This window comes from Macrobrachium nipponense, chromosome 43, assembly GCF_015104395.2.
Source record: "Macrobrachium nipponense isolate FS-2020 chromosome 43, ASM1510439v2, whole genome shotgun sequence".
Taxonomy (NCBI): domain Eukaryota; kingdom Metazoa; phylum Arthropoda; class Malacostraca; order Decapoda; family Palaemonidae; genus Macrobrachium; species Macrobrachium nipponense.
In genome coordinates this window covers 23498655-23514758 of record NC_061104.1, presented here as the reverse complement: position 1 = coordinate 23514758, position 16104 = coordinate 23498655, and the positions used below count along the sequence as shown (strand labels likewise).

The window sequence follows — 16104 nt, the reverse complement described above, 5'->3', positions numbered from 1 at the left end:
TATCTGAACGTTATTTTATGCAATAATGACATTACAGAATAATAATGGTTTTCAGTGGTTACAGCCCCCACCACCCTCCCATGTACGTACATGTCAATTATCGAAAAGCCGTGTGTGTGTGTGTGAAACAATAAGTCATAGAGACGGACTTACACACCCCTTTATTCACAAAGGCTTTTGGGGGCGGGCCTCCTATTATATTACGTCATACCATGTATAAGTGGGAGGTAGCACTTGTATGACAACGTTTTTCTAGCCTCTGTTAGTGTGTTTGCTTAATATGCTTTAGTCTATCTACCCTCAATTTACTCCTATAATTATCTTAGTTATCAATATGGAGCAATAATGAACATTTTTGCTAATTAGGTCGGGGTTTCAAACGTCTTCTGCCAAAATACCATTCTTGTCTAATGTTTTTGTATCTATTGGCAAAAAAAAAAAAAAAAAAAAATAAGTTGGACACGGCAGCTGAAACGCTTAGTAACTTAATTTAACACCAATTACATCATTGTTTTACTAACTTTTTTCTTTACATAGCATATATATATATATATATATATATATATATATATATATATATATATATACCTCTATTATGAACAAGGACCATTGCTAATCCACTGAAACTGGCATAGTTTAAAACAAAAACCACAATTCCCTCCCCCACCTTTAGTTGTAAACATGGGTATTCTATTCTGTGTATAAGCTTGCTATACAAGTAATGACATTTTTAACTTATTTTGAAAGAGGGTTTCCTCATTTTAAATGATAATGATAATAGCTTAGTTTACGGCAGAGAAATTTGCCAGTCACTAATAACGCAATTAATATTTTCACGCGGCCTGATCTCCAAAAACCCGGATAGGTAGAGCCGTGATCATCTATAACAACAAAAGAATTAGTATTGCCGAAAGGTTTTCAGAGGATAAAGCCAATGAAACTGTACGAATTAAATAAACGAAAAAAATTGTTTATAGAGAAGGGTAGATACTGGGAGGTATAATATCGTAACAATTGAATGTTATTCCTTCACAGCAAGCGTACACACACTATTTGCATTTCGATTAGTAATTTTTTAAAACTCTAGTTTGCGCTTTATATTCAAAGAGCATGAATAGGCCTATGCTTAGTTTTCAAGAAAGGCCAGTCTGAATTCTGAACTACGAAGATAATAAATAACCGAAACAAGACTTCTTGTTTGTCAGCTCTCCGCGGGGATCAATACAAAAAGCATCTTCTAAACTTTGATTGCCCTGCCAGTCTTGCGAATACTTTATGGCAAATTAAAACAAAGAAAATCTGCTTATTGACCTTATCAGGAGTGACAGTTAGTTAGCTCAGGAGTACAGGATCATCTGAGTCACGTGACCATCGAAGGGACTCTTCTGTATGAAGAGGTTCTGCACTTCTTGAAGGGAGTTTAGTCGAGGCTGAGCTCACGTACGGTGAGCAACGAATGAGACTAGGGTTGGAGTCGGGTCGGCTTTTCCTCTAATATTACGGCAATAGTGAGTAATGCCTATAATATTGAAGAATAAAGTACAGGAACAGGGTATTGTGATCTTTGCCACTGAACGGACTGATTTGAATTTTAAAAAATGTACAACTTGTTTTAAGTGCGACAAGGCATGCAAAGGATGCTATTATAATCTCAGCCGTTGGATTAGTCGATTTGAATAAAAACGTAGTCTATAAAATGTTGAAAGTAGAAACAGGGGTATGGCCATAATTAGAAGAAATTGCGTGGTAATGAACGCCAGTCCTTGCAAGATGTAATCTAAGGTAATTTAATTTATTTTTTCTTTTAGGTAGTAAGTTAGTGATACCTTACAGCAATGGGTCTACCACTGAGAGAAGTCCTGACGGATCCTGTTGTTCTGGAAGACCTCCTTAGGAATCCTTCAGGTTTCATGTGAGTATTAAACTGAAGTTGGTCTTTATTTTGTAGGTGAATTTTAACGTAATACCTTTGACAGTGAAGGTTGCGGTTTTAACAGGTTTTCGAAAATTGATGCAGTCTATATATATATATATATATTATATATATATATATAGATTCTATATGATATATAATATATATATTATTAATATATATATATATATATATATATATATATCATATATCTATATATATATCGAAGTTCATCTGAATAATGATGAACACAACCTGCTCCTTATTTCGTAGTTTTTTTTTTTTTTAATCTTATTTCATATTTTACCTTGTTAAGTTTTTCAAGTTTTTATGTTCGGTATTAAGTTTTAATTTTTATTTATTTATTTATTCCTTTATTTTTAGGGGGATTGTAAGAAATTGTTTCTACCTTCATAATTTTTTACAGCGGAACATGACTATCCTCTCTGTAACACACGCACACACACACACTTATTTGTGCGTGTGTGTGTGTGTTAGAGAGAGGGAAAGTCATATTCCGTTGTAAAGTATTATGAAGATAGGATCAGTTTCTTGCAATCACCTCAAAAAATAATAAAGCTAAAACCTAACGATAGAACATAAGATCTTGAAAGGGGTAAAATATGAAATATGATAAAACCATAGATCTAGCAAAAACCGTACGAAATGTGGGCGGTTATCTTTCTATCGTTATTTAGGTGAACTTCAGGCATATTGAGCTATTTGGAAAATGAACAGACTTTATGTCAGGTTGTAGCGAAAGAAATTCTAATTAAGCAATTCTTTGCTACTAATAATAATTTATTGAAAAATAATAATGTTCTATTTTTCACTTATATTAGGGTTTCCCCTTCCTTCAATCGGCCACTGGCTCCTATTACACCTTTCAAACCTTTTACTGTCTGTTTCCGTTTCAGCGCTGAATGACCTTATAGGTCCCAGTGCTTGGCCTTTGGCTTAGATTCTATATTCAAAATTACAATTAAGGAAGATATTATTTTGAAAATTTGTATTACGAGTTTTACGACACTTCTAACAATGGCCACCGGAACTAAACTTATAAAGACGTATTTACGGTCGTCCAGATGGAAATGATTTTTATATTTCAACGAAGGCATAATTACTATATGCATAAACAACATTTGAGAAATATGAAATGAAAGGCAGTAAAATAAATACAATTGCTAATCAGGCTGAATGAGTTATTCCTGGGAGGAAATTGAGACGTTTTAATTTGTCCTCACTTCCTGTCATCTTTCTGATCTCTAAATTATCTTCAGCAGTTTTTATGATTCACTTCATTTTCTCACACTTTTTTGTTCTCTCCTCCTTTTTTTCCTTTCATTTATGCACGCCTTTCACTTTTCCTAATTTTCCTGTTGCTCTAATTATAAGTAGGTACTCGTTTTTTTTTTTTTAAGTGGAAGTTATAGTGGTCCAGCAAACCCATTACCCTTCTCTGTCCAGGTTCTAAAGCGTTTTAGATTGTACCCCAACCCCTCCCCTCCCGTCCCCTGGGAAGAATTATGTGAAAGAAAAGAAGAGTTCAAACAATAAAAACCGCAGCACATTTTATTAATTAAGACCTATTGACGCCGTTACGAGATAGAGAATGTAATAAAAATAACTTAAGAAGGTTCTGGAAAATATAAGTAAAACAAATGAATAAACTGAGGCTATGAAGGTTACTGAAAAGAATGGTCCAGAAAATGTGATAGAATCCTTAATGCCCACATAGTTTCCTCTTAAGTTTGCTTTTATTGTTTTAATTTATGTATGTGTATTATGAAAAATTAAATTACAATAAAGATCAATTCTTCTGACTATGACGAATTCCCACGGAAGGGCACATACTTAAGCTCCCGCACATAGGGGCATAGAAGGGCACTTGCCCCCCGAAATCCCGGAAAAATTTATATATATATTACATTTAACTACATCACTTTGTTTTCCTTACATTTTACAATATATTATTTCAGTTTAAGTAAATTAAAGGTATCATTATGCCTTGTATATTTGTACACAGAATATAACTGCGTTGTTCTTTCCAGAAATGTTTGAATTCAGCTGAACAGTATATGGAACTACTGAAAAAAGTCAATGTAACGTTTAATTTTTTCTTTATCGCATCTTGCTTCACTTAAACTATTGGCATCGCAGTTCCACTGCATATATATATATATTATATATATATATATATATATATATATTATATATATATATATATATATATATATATATATGTAATTTGCCCTTCTTGGAAAATATGCTGCGGCCGCCTATGGGCGCGTAGTAACGATCATTTCTTACAGTACTAAGTTTGATCATTTTCCCTAATCATAAATCACGAAAAGACCCATGATTATTTTGTTTCCTTCTGCAGGTTCAAGGAGGCTCCTTCGATCGTCATCTCGATGGTATCGTGGCCTACGCACACGCGGCTGCGGCTAGAGGACATGAACTCGAAAACGGTGTTGGCGGGAATCCCAACCAACTTCCCGGTCGCGGGGCCGATGTCGTATGTGCTGGGGATTCTCGCTACGACGATGAATTTCACGTAATGATTAATACCGGTAGTAGTAGTAGTAGTAGTAGTATTGACACTACTAGGATGTAGAAAATATAATTACGCAAAAGCTTTAGTTTTTAGCTGATTCAGCAATCCGAACTATAAGGTTTTCCTCCACAAAAAACTTGAAGCAATGTGAACAGCTAAGATACCGGGAGAAGTGGGAAGCTCAAATACATTTTTAATAAAGAATTTTCATTAAAACACATACAAATCTGGGCCACAGAGGAAAAGGCGAAATAAGAAGACACTGTCTTGGAATGACGGCCCTGACGAACTCCATTCCGATGTGTTGGCAAGATTAGAGTCGATAGATTAAATAAAATGATTAAGTGTGAAGCGGAGAGAAGGACATGAGAATTAGCGGAGATATTAACCTTGAATCAGCAGCAAAGGAGAAAGAAGAGGTAAACTGGATGAGGTGAGAGTTAGAGAGTGAAAGTTTAGACGAGAAAACAGAAAACTGGGAGTCTAACTGAATTTGGGGAAAGAGGAAAACTAGAAATAATTTAACAGATAGAAGGATTCAGCCCTTAAGCAGGAAGTTTGGCTAACAGACGCTTATGACAGATTCTCGGTGTCTAATATTTATTAACAGTGGCAGCGAGATATTCTGCAAATCAGAGATGGTGGTAAAACATCGTTTTTAAAGAAGAGAAGATCTTAGTAGAGTATATCTTGCCTGACAGAAGCCATACTGATGATAAAAACGCAAAATAGATTTCGACTGAATGTTTTGAAGAACGGGCGAGTTGAGTGAGATTTCAAATACTTTTATCGATAGAAAGTTAAATCAATGGGTTGCTTTTTAGACACAATATAGAAGTCATCATTTTAGCAATGGGCTACACCTTTTCATGCCTCCGAAACAAGCAGGAACTAACAATGAAGCAACAAGGGCCGAAGAACAAGACCCTGTTTGTTTAGAACCTCAAATACTTATGCAAGAGCAAGATATGCGCCTATCCAGTCTTGGAGAATGCAAGAAACCCAGGGACCTTCCCACCCGAGGTATAAGGGACGGCATAGGATTAAAGCCGTAGGGGGTGTAAATCAGAAGGGTTTGAATTACTTGAGGAGAGTAGAAGTTGAAAAAGCTGTTAGGAACGGAATTTTAGAGATTCTTTGAGTAAGAGTGCAGACCATGATACATATTAGATTTCCTAACTAAACGACAAACTTCTTACCTAGAAGTACCGTGCTTCCTAGCAGGTGTTAAGGGGGTATGCTTAGGAGCAAAAGAAACTGCGTGACCTGATAAAGGCGAAACATGGGTGTTGAAATAAGGGTTAGGCCGTAGGAAAGTTTCAGCAAATGAGGGAATATATATGCTCAATTAACCAGGATTAAAACCTAACTGATATTAGGTGCTATGTCAGGGTAAGGTTCATTTAACAGCCTGCAGGGACCTCTCAAAGTACCTTAATTAAAATTGTGGAATGGAATTCCTGGAGAGGGAAAATAGGAATTAACGCTCAAATGAAACTGACAATGAAAAACCCAAGGGAAGAGGGAACCGTGCAGAGTAATTCTAAGGACTTGGAAGCAGAGGAATGACCAAGAATGGTGGCTACAAAGTCATGATGACGAGGAACATGTGCTGGTGTTGAATAATTCGTCCCATTTCTTCATCAGCAGAAGTTGCGAAAGCATCATTTTACATGTTAGGACGAGCATAATTAAATACGTGGCCGGATACAGTCTTTATTGTGAATCCCGTTCCAACAACTTGCCGCCAAAGACCAGCACGGCGGGCCATCACAAATTCACAATACAACAACGGGGCCGAGAACTCAAAAACAAAAGACGTTCACGGCAGGGAATAGAATCAGAATTAACAAAGGATTACGTTTTTTTTATCTAAACCTCTACATTACTCCTTGGACTCCTGCCTTCATATCATTGTTTGAGAGGTTAGCAGTGACTCAAGACAAGAAATGAGACCCTCTTTCACAGCTGTTTCCTTTAGGAGCGAATGGCTCCGAAGTGTTAGTCCCTGAATCCTCCTTTGACGGCTTTCTTTTGTTTCAGGTGTGAATCACTCTCGATCCTCTTTTCTGCAGAATATTCAGGATTTCAGTGAATTTGAAATATTTTTCTTATCCAGTCATTGAGTCTTAGTGTCTCACCCTCATGAAAAATTGTAAAATTAAATTTCATGCATGTTAATGAAGTAATGTTTTAAAATTTCAGAAAGTGTTGTATTAAATGTTTTGTCATCACTGCAGGTACAAGCAGGTGGTTCCTCGTGATGTCACTTCGGGAGTTCGATTAGCCAATGGCACTTGGTCGGGAATGGTTGGCCAGGTTGTCAGAAAGGTTGGTAGCCCTGACAAGAAAGTTACCCTTAACTTCGAATTAGAAATGACTAATCTTAATTATTTATGATGGTTATATGTATATTTTTGCATTAGAGTAATCCTATTCTTTCATGGGTAGATGACGAACCTGAATAATTATTATTTTATACGTATCAACTTTTTCCATTTTCATAATTACGGAACATCTATAAAAGCAGAGCCTTAAGCTGTCTCAAAAGTAATGGAAAAATACATCTGTTTATTTTATTTATTTAATTTTTTCTTTGTATTCAGATGAAGATGATTTAATCTGAACTTTCTCCCTGCCAGGAGGCCGACATGGCGTTAGGACCCTTCCAGGTCATCGAGAGCCGAAGCCAGGTCATTGACTACACGGTCCCCTTCTTTTTTGATACCCTGTCCTTCGTGGTAGCCAGGGGAAGTGCCAAAATCGACCCATGGGGTTTCCTGATGCCCTTTACGGCTAATGTTTGGGGCGCGTTCTTCTTAAGTCTTCTGGTCATTAGCTTCGTTCATTTCGTGTTTGAAATCACCCAGAATCCAGCTTCAAGATTGGTGCAGAGCTTTGGGAGTGCTCTGTTCGAGTATGTCCAGCCTCCTATGGATCAAGGTAAGTAGTTCTTCATAACACACACACTCTCTCTCTCTCTCTCTTCTCTCTTCTCTTCCTCTCTTCTCTCTCTCTCTCTCTCTCTCTCTCTCTCTCTCTCTCTCCTCTCTCTTACCAGACTGGTACATGAGGCATTTGCAGCCTGCAGTCAAAAGTTTAGTAGACCTATGTCAAAGAAATGGATCATATGTCAGAAAGGAGACTTGTATTTTGGCACATTACGTTTCATGAAACTGAGTCTGATGCATCCACAATTATTTGCATGTCAGTAAGATAATATTTTAAAGTGTCAGAATCTCAGCAACGCAATATTACCATTCGAAAAACGCAGTTTCTCTCGTCTTCCAGCCGCTGGCGAAAGAGTGACGGAGGGCTGGCATCGCCCTTTGCTCGGCTCGTGGCTCCTCGTGTCCCTGCTGGTGATCTCGAGTTACAACGGGAACCTCCTGTCGTTGATGGCCCTTCGGTACATCCCTCACCCGATTCAGACGGCGAGGGACGCCATCGAAGCATCTTCCAGGAAAATCATCCTTGAGCAGTTTACGTCATACACCGACTTATTGAAGGTGTGCTCTCTCTCTCTCTCTCTCTCTCTCTCTCTCTCTCTCTCTCTCTCTCTCTCTCTATATATATATATATATATATATATATATATATATATATATATATATATATATATATATATATATGTATATATATATATTATATATACAGTACTATATTAACTTTATCACTTATATAATTGTTCGCATTAACCAAGTTCTCCCCGTAGGTGGGTGGTGCCACCAATGCACCTCACGTGGTGAACTTTATGCATTACTTAATTAAAGGTTTTTGCAGCGTCCCTTCGGCCCCTATCTGCAACTTCTTCTATTCTTTTTACTGTATCTCTTTTCTTATTTTCTTTCTTCAAGCTGACTTTCCAGTCTCATTAACAATTGTTTCATAGTGCAACTGCGAGGTTTTCCTCAATTTACTACCTTCCAAACCTTACTGTAAATTTCCCTTTCAGCGCTGAATGACCTCAGAGGTCCCAGCAATTGGCTTAAATTCTAGATTCTATTCTATTAACCGAGTTCTGAAATCAATCTGTGTCAGTTAAATTCAGTCCCCGAATTTTGATTCTTGGGCCTAGCTCGCTCCATGTATCTGCCTTGACTGTTTCATTCAGCAATCTATCACCGTCGCTGTTATGTATTTCCGCCATACTTGCTCTAATCATACACACACACACACACATACATACTCTGTTAAAGAGGTAGACTACACAGACAAATATCTACACCACTCGCTCTGTTTATTCCGTCCGCAGAGGGTCCCGTCAGGAGACATCAGGAAACTCGACGACCAGGGGAGGGCCGGGCGGTATGTCGACCTGAAGATGAGGGACTTTATGATCTACTACCCGCTTATCAGAGACAAAGGTTACATCCAAATATTCGACGTCTCGACCGCACTTCTGTATTTTGACAAGTACTTCTCTCTGACAGGTACGAAGCCACTTCTATTGTTTATGGTTGTTTTGGAAATTAAATCTCTTCGATTTTACCTTTTTTAACATTGACCTTTAGAATGTCTATTATAAACCCGTCATTTATATAATTTCCATTTTCATTCATTCTCATTGTAGTGTTGAATGACCCTATGGGTCCTAGTGCTTGGCTTTTTGCCTAAATCACATATTCCATTTCTATATGTAATTTTATACAACTTAAATTTTTATGCATTATATCTGATTCTCTTGTAAATTTTTGTTTTTTTACGTAATTTTCTATTATAGTTTCTATTTTCATTTCGTGGGTTTCAACATGTTTCTAATTTCGTTTCTAGATGGCAGTGATGTTAATCTTGGGAAAAACTCATCGTTATTACCAGTTAAAGAAAATAAAGAAATGAAATATCTCTAAATGATTCAGGAATTATCTTTGCAAGGTTGCAATTAGTTAGAAGCCGTGTTGCCCCCAATTCTGGTCCCCCAAATAAGATTTAATGTTACCAATGCCCACATTGATACTTACGTATTTTGTACTGATATTATCCTACATTCGACTTAAAGGACGATGTGACTTCTACATAGCGAAGGAGAAGTTCGTCCCGACCATGTATGCCATGATCAATCAGAAACATAGCCCTCTCACTCCAGCTATTAATGTCAGGTAAGATGACGTCCCCGAAGTTTCCTTTAGAACGGGAAAAATAGCCTGTAATTGGTGTCATACAAAAGATAAGTGTCTTCGCAGAAGAGAGAGAGAGAGAGAGAGAGAGAGAGAGAGAGAGAGAGAGAGAGAGAGAGAGAGAGAGAGAGAGAGAGAGGTGACTATGGGGTCTTTGTAGGACTGGCCATAACCAAATTGGTTTAACCAGTGCTATATTGAGGCGAAACCGAGCTCATCAGCGGAAAAGATATAATGTAAAGAATGCGTATAACTTTTTATCATATGCCTGAATATGGTTTTCCCATATCTATTATGCCTGTGATATGTATTTTACTTGGTCATTTAATGAAATTACTTCTAATAAAATATAGAGTATTTATTTTGATTTTCGTTGGTGAAACAAGGCTCTATTTGAGCGTAGATTGTAGCACTTTTTAATTTATGTTAAAAGTTAGGAATATAATGTTTACAACTTAAGTGTGACGGGAAAATCTTGCACACGTCCCGAGTAAGCTGGAGGTCGTATCACACCTTGTTTTATTTTACTAAATACTATTCAGCAATATTTGATTACCAATCGCCAGATACCAATTGCAGCACTTTCTTAGATATATATCATTTCAATAAAATTAGAGGAGAGAGCTTTACAAAACCAGACGTTATAACTAGCTAAAATTTTGCACTTAGTATAGACGTTTGTTTAAGGAACAAAGACATAAGATTAAGCAGAATGAGTAAAAATAAAAGCTTCTCTCAACAGAATTCGCCGTATAGTAGAAGCCGGTCTATACAAGCACTGGGTCTACACCAATAGCAACAACATAACGGCCTGCGCAAATCCACCGATAAAAGTGGCGCTGATGGATCCCATCGGCATCGGCAGCATCTGGGTAATAGTTTTGACTTTTATTCTCTCAACATCTGCGTAATAATTTTGTTTTGTAGAATTTAATGACCGTCTTCTTTAGTATGAAAGTGTCTTTCTGTCGTACCTGGGTTAACATGTTTTCCTTTTTTAAATTTATGCATCTGAATTATATTTATACTGTTCCTTGGTTTGCCTATGATTTGGTAATATTCAGTAATAATTTACTTAAATGCGTGTCTGCTTTTGTTCTGTACGTGGGTAAAAAAAAGTTATATATATATATATATATATATATATATATATATATATATATATATATATATATATATATATATATATATGTATTGTTGTGTGTGTGTGTGTGTGTGTGTTTTCCTTGTTCGTTCATATTAATTTGGATTGAAATGAAACTGAGACTTCCATCCCACTAACTCAAAACATTAATGTAGTTTTACGCAGTCAGTGAAGGGAACCACGTGTCATTGGGTAAGTGGTTGTAGAGCCACTTAAAAGAAAAAAAAGACTGAAATGATTCCTGAAACACAGAGGGGAGAAAAATCCACATCCCTTAAGTGAACTTTATAGAGGAATAACCAAGGCCGTTGACTCCAGCGTTCACAATTTTCATGAAGTGTCGATGGTTAATATGATGCAGTGTAACAGGACGACGTTTCTCTTTGAATGCAAAGGTGAGTGAGATAAACAATCGTAAGCTTGAAGATTGATTGATTGTATGTTACCTGGCGTCTCCCAAACTTGGTAAAAACGCTTAAAAGAAGGGGGGAAGAAGTGCTTAAGACAAAGTGACTGTTAGCCCCCTTCTCTTGAAAGATGTGATATTGTTTTGGAATACAATAGCAGGAGGAGAGATCCAAAGCGTGGTAGTGGAATGCGGGAAAATGTTCGACGGGTGCTGCGTGGTCTTACGATAAAATGGAAGAACACTTATCAGTAGGAAGAAATTTGTTGAAGTGAGAGGTATGTAAGGAGCAGATCATTGCTGCAACAACTGTCTCTGTGGGAAGAATCTGAAAGTCAACGCTATTGGCTTCTTTACTCCCTTTGATACCTGTCCACACCTGTAGGCCATCTTACGGCAGGGAGCCGAACTGTCTCAAGACTGGCTCAGTTTAAACTAACCAGCATCATATAAAGTACCTCTGGTACAGTTCTGTCTAGGAGAGAACCCAAAGATGATGTACTCTAAAGAAAAGAGCAATAATCGAAACATAAAGCTTCATTAAACTTGAAGAAGAAGAAAACCTACAGTGGAAAAAGAACTCCGAAGATGCCGCCTCCAAGGCCACACCGATGACCTCAATTCAGTTAGAACGAAACCCTTTTTTTTTTTTATTTATCATTTTTTTTTAGGTCGAACCATATTAAAATCATGAACAGGAAAATCAGTAGAGTTCAACTCAAGCAACTTGAAATAGATTTAGTGAGGAGGAACGCTTAAGTGGGACTTTTGACTGAGCCTTTCACAGACCATCAAATTCTTGGAGATATGACAAAAGATTCCGACAGTTTCCGTAGATCTTGCCCTTCGGAAGCCATATTTGTTATTGGAAAGAAGGGAGTTGTATTGAAAGTGTTTCAGAAAGTGAGAGCCGAAGAAAGTGTTGAATACTGTAGTTGTTCGATGGAAGCTGAAGAAATAAGCATTTGTTGGAAGAATTGTAATGGTCTCCTTTCTTTGAGATGGGTAAATCAGTGCTTGTTTACAGTAGAATGAAACAGATCGGGATTAGTGATTAGCTGAAAAAGTACGGCCATGATGTAGATTAAAGATACTGTCTTAAAAGGTTACTGCAAACCCTTTTTGTACTGAGGTAGAGATGAAAAACAGAAATCCAATGATAATGAAAAATTGTTGTTTTATCCGTCTGCAGGGAGACCATATTCTTAGGAGCACTTGAAGAGTTTACATTAATTTATGCGCCATGATGGTGACTGTAAATATTTCTTCCAGGGTCTTGGTGTCATATGGGGAATCGGATTGTGCTTGGCGGCCATCGTGTTGGTCATTGAGGTGATAGTCGCTTGGTTACGTGGAAACAGATGCTCAGAAGATGAAGAGTAGCTCTGAACAATGTCGCATATCCCGACTGGAAGGGACCAGGAACATTCCCCGATGATTACTGATAATAACTTCTACAACTGCTTTTTGCATACTAGGATACTTTGCGGTGAAAAAAATTCAATCTGGATTGTTTACTAGTTATAACCTGTACCACATTATGTCCTCGCCATAAACCTCGCATAGTCAGTGTTAATGATAAACTCTTAAAAATGTCAACATTCTGTTCTGGTGACCTTTGAAATCTGAATGTTCACTGTTTAACTAAGGAAAACAACTATACAGGTCCAGTTAGGTCTTTAGTCGAAAACCACGTTGTGCCTCTCACAATAGTTTAAAGAGACATAATTACATGCATACACATAATATATATATATATATATATATATATATATATATATATATATATATATATATATATATATATATATATACACTCATTGGAATTATTTCAGCAGGAACTGTCACACGTTTGAGGCACTTAAGAACACATGCGAAAGCTCCTGTTTATATGACTGAATATGCTTATATATGCATATGTATAACCGAGAATCTTTTAACCAAATCCATTACATTCTAATAAAATTGTTGCTGAGGAATTGCTTTTATTCTGTGACCCTGTGGTAGGGGTGTAAGAATACTACCACCGTAGGTCCTGCGTGTCGTGAAAGGCGACTAAAAGGACAGCTGCTGCCTTAAGGCAGTCTTACTTTTGAGTAAAAGGCTAGGCCTAGGCCCACCGCCAATGACTGTGGAAACTGCTGCCTTGCAAGGTGGACTTTTTAGTCAAAGGCGAGGCCCACAGCCAATAACTGTGGTTGATGACAGCAAGGGCATACTGTCGTAAAAACCCCTTTGCCAAATAATAAACCATGCCTGATGTTGGTGGAGGATGATGTCTTTCATAGAACGCAGTGGAGGAGGAGAAGGCGCTTCAGGCAACCGGCTCCTTAATGTAGGGATAATAGTGGGAAAGAAAAGATTTGCTTTTATTCTGTATAATGGTGATGTGGCACCATGTTACACTTTTTGTATTTAAGGCTAAAATACTGAGCGCCAGAAGGATTGCCGTAACAAAAATATGTTAAATGTCATGGGAAGTGATATATAAAATGACTTGAAGTTTAGTACCTACCGCATATTTTAAAATGCTGTTGATTGCCTTCTGGTTTTACCCGAGTTGGCTGTGCTTTAACACACCCAAAGCAGGGTTTGAAATAAATTTAACCATGCCTAATATAAGAAACTTTGCAGTATCTTTCGGTAAACGGGGTAAGTAAGTGCTTCACTTTCAACAATCGACCGACCATCATTATGCAATCAGGGTCCAGCATGAAAGTTGAGGAAATATTCCCGAGATGAGAACAGAATTCTTTCTGAGAAAAGTCGAACGTGACATCTTGCAAGGTCTAGAGAACATCATGCTCTACATATGTCCATCTTCCAGTTTTGGGTCAAATGCCTGGTGATAAAAGATTGCATCAGAACATCGTAATTCTTTTGTATGGAACCAAAGTTGACTTTAGACTTCGCAGTTCTGTAAATACAAAGAAAACGGTCATATTTGGAAAGTCCGATTGTTTAAAGTGTAACTCTTATATTTAGGTTGTGTCGGTGGGATTCCACCAACGAAGGCTAAATTGCTGATAATTATGTTACAATTAATTGTGTCTTTTAATGTTAGAGTGTTGGTTTGGCGTGTTCAGCCCAAGTTCGTCACTTATTCTACTTATAGTGGGATATTCACATCAATGTAAAATCTAGAATTTAATATATATATATATATATATATATATATATATATATATATATATATATATATATGCATATATATAGTGTATGTGAAGAATACAATAGCTGTGTACTACCATAACATGAGAAAAAACCAACTGGCAATATTTATAAGTTGGAGGCCAAATTGTGGATGAACCCCTGGGCAGAAAATTTCCTCAGGTTCAATCAATCAGATATATATATATATATATATATATATATATATATATATATATATATATATATATATATATACACGTACATATGCATATATACATGATCTCATATTGACTAAGATCGTTTTATTTCGAAAGCTTCGTAAGTTTTGCCAGAGTTGATTCGTATCAATTTAAAAATTAGTCCAGCTAGTCTATAGTAGTTGCTTAGATACACGTAGCAGACTAATGTTTTTTTTCTATGCAAACTCCGTTTCACTAGTTTTTTGTGTGATATCTTCCCAATAATTCATTGTCTGGTATTGTGTATGTTTACGAATTCACGTTATAAGGGTCTGCACATAATATGAAATAAGCTCTTAGCACCAAACTATGCTATAATGTGCATTAAAGCAAAAACTTTTATCTGTTGAATTAGAAAAAATACACTGTTGTTTATGACTTTGCTTATTGTAAATTTAAGTGTCCATCTTACAACTTACAAACCAAAAAGCTGTGTTGAAAATTTGAGATTCTCTAATTTTATTACCAGGTAACTTCAGCCCGACCATAGTGTGAGAGTTGGAATCAGCAGCTTATTTATTTGTTTACGTAGGAAGTCTTTCCTTTACAATCCTTGCTTATCCGTTGTTTGGTCGATGACCTGTGCGGCTATTTAATTCCATATCTGTATTTCAGGTCTTAACTTAAGTTTGAATAGTGTCGGTAAACTTTCAACTAATCACAATTTGCGGAAGTTTGCATTTTTATGCAACATGAACTCTTAACAAAGCTTTCAGTATTAAGTTGTCTGGTTTCTGTGTTACTCTAGTCATTTGTTTATATTTTATTTTTACGCTGTGCTCCGAGAACGAGTTTGTGATTACAACTCTCAGTAATGAAAAGGGAGATTTGTTCACTGCGCCCTTCTCGGATGCTCCAGATTCTTCCGAAAGGTAAGCAGCTTTCTCATGTACGCTGTTGACTTAAGGCTAAACCATCCGTATTCGTAACTATAATTGAGCCCTTGAAAGCGTGACAAGGAACACGTAAACACGACGCCTGTGTTCTGGGAAATGAATGAATTAAAAAGCTATTAATTTTCTTGCATTCGGCATAGTTTTTTTCTTTCTTTCTTTTTAAAATTTGTCGATTGTTATTTACTACAATATTCTTTCCTCAAGTTCCGGAGGGAAACTGGATGAAAATTTTTGTTGCTATTGAAGAGATTTTTTTTTCAGTTCGTCTGAAGCAACTTGTATCTTCGTCTTGGTAATGACAATAGTTTCACCGTAGCATTTAGATTTCAAAAATTCGAGGCTACCAATATTTGTTATTTCCTTTGCCTTTAGCCGCTGTAAACGTTAGGCCGGGTATTCACGCACAGGTTTGCCTGTCAGTCTCCCTGTAAGTTCATCGAAACTGACGTTAAAACGTACGTGTGGACGGCAGTTTGTGGGCGGAGTCAGTCCACACACCAAAACTGATGAACTGAGGGAATTACCTAAAGTTCTTTCGACCGACTGACAGGTGATCGCACGTGTGGACGGGCGGGTAACCAACAATTCTATGACAGTTCGCCCCTGGATTTAGTCTAGGAAGGATCTCAGCCACTCGGACTAGAATATGAATAGACTATGTAGTAATAGGCCTAATTCAT

General features: G+C 37.0%; 1 protein-coding gene across 1 annotated transcript; it reads left to right on the top strand.

Moving 5' to 3' along the window:
- The first annotated feature begins 694 nt into the window (after positions 1 to 694).
- LOC135213927 (glutamate receptor ionotropic, delta-1-like) lies at positions 695 to 12968 on the top strand. The gene is made up of 9 exons (XM_064248020.1): positions 695 to 1912; positions 4296 to 4469; positions 6710 to 6800; positions 7112 to 7412; positions 7761 to 7978; positions 8725 to 8902; positions 9469 to 9568; positions 10329 to 10458; positions 12409 to 12968. Exons 1-9 carry the CDS (start codon positions 1836 to 1838, stop codon positions 12517 to 12519), a joined length of 1380 nt encoding a protein of 459 aa, XP_064104090.1. The 5' UTR covers positions 695 to 1835; the 3' UTR covers positions 12520 to 12968.
- Positions 12969 to 16104: the final 3136 nt, after the last annotated feature.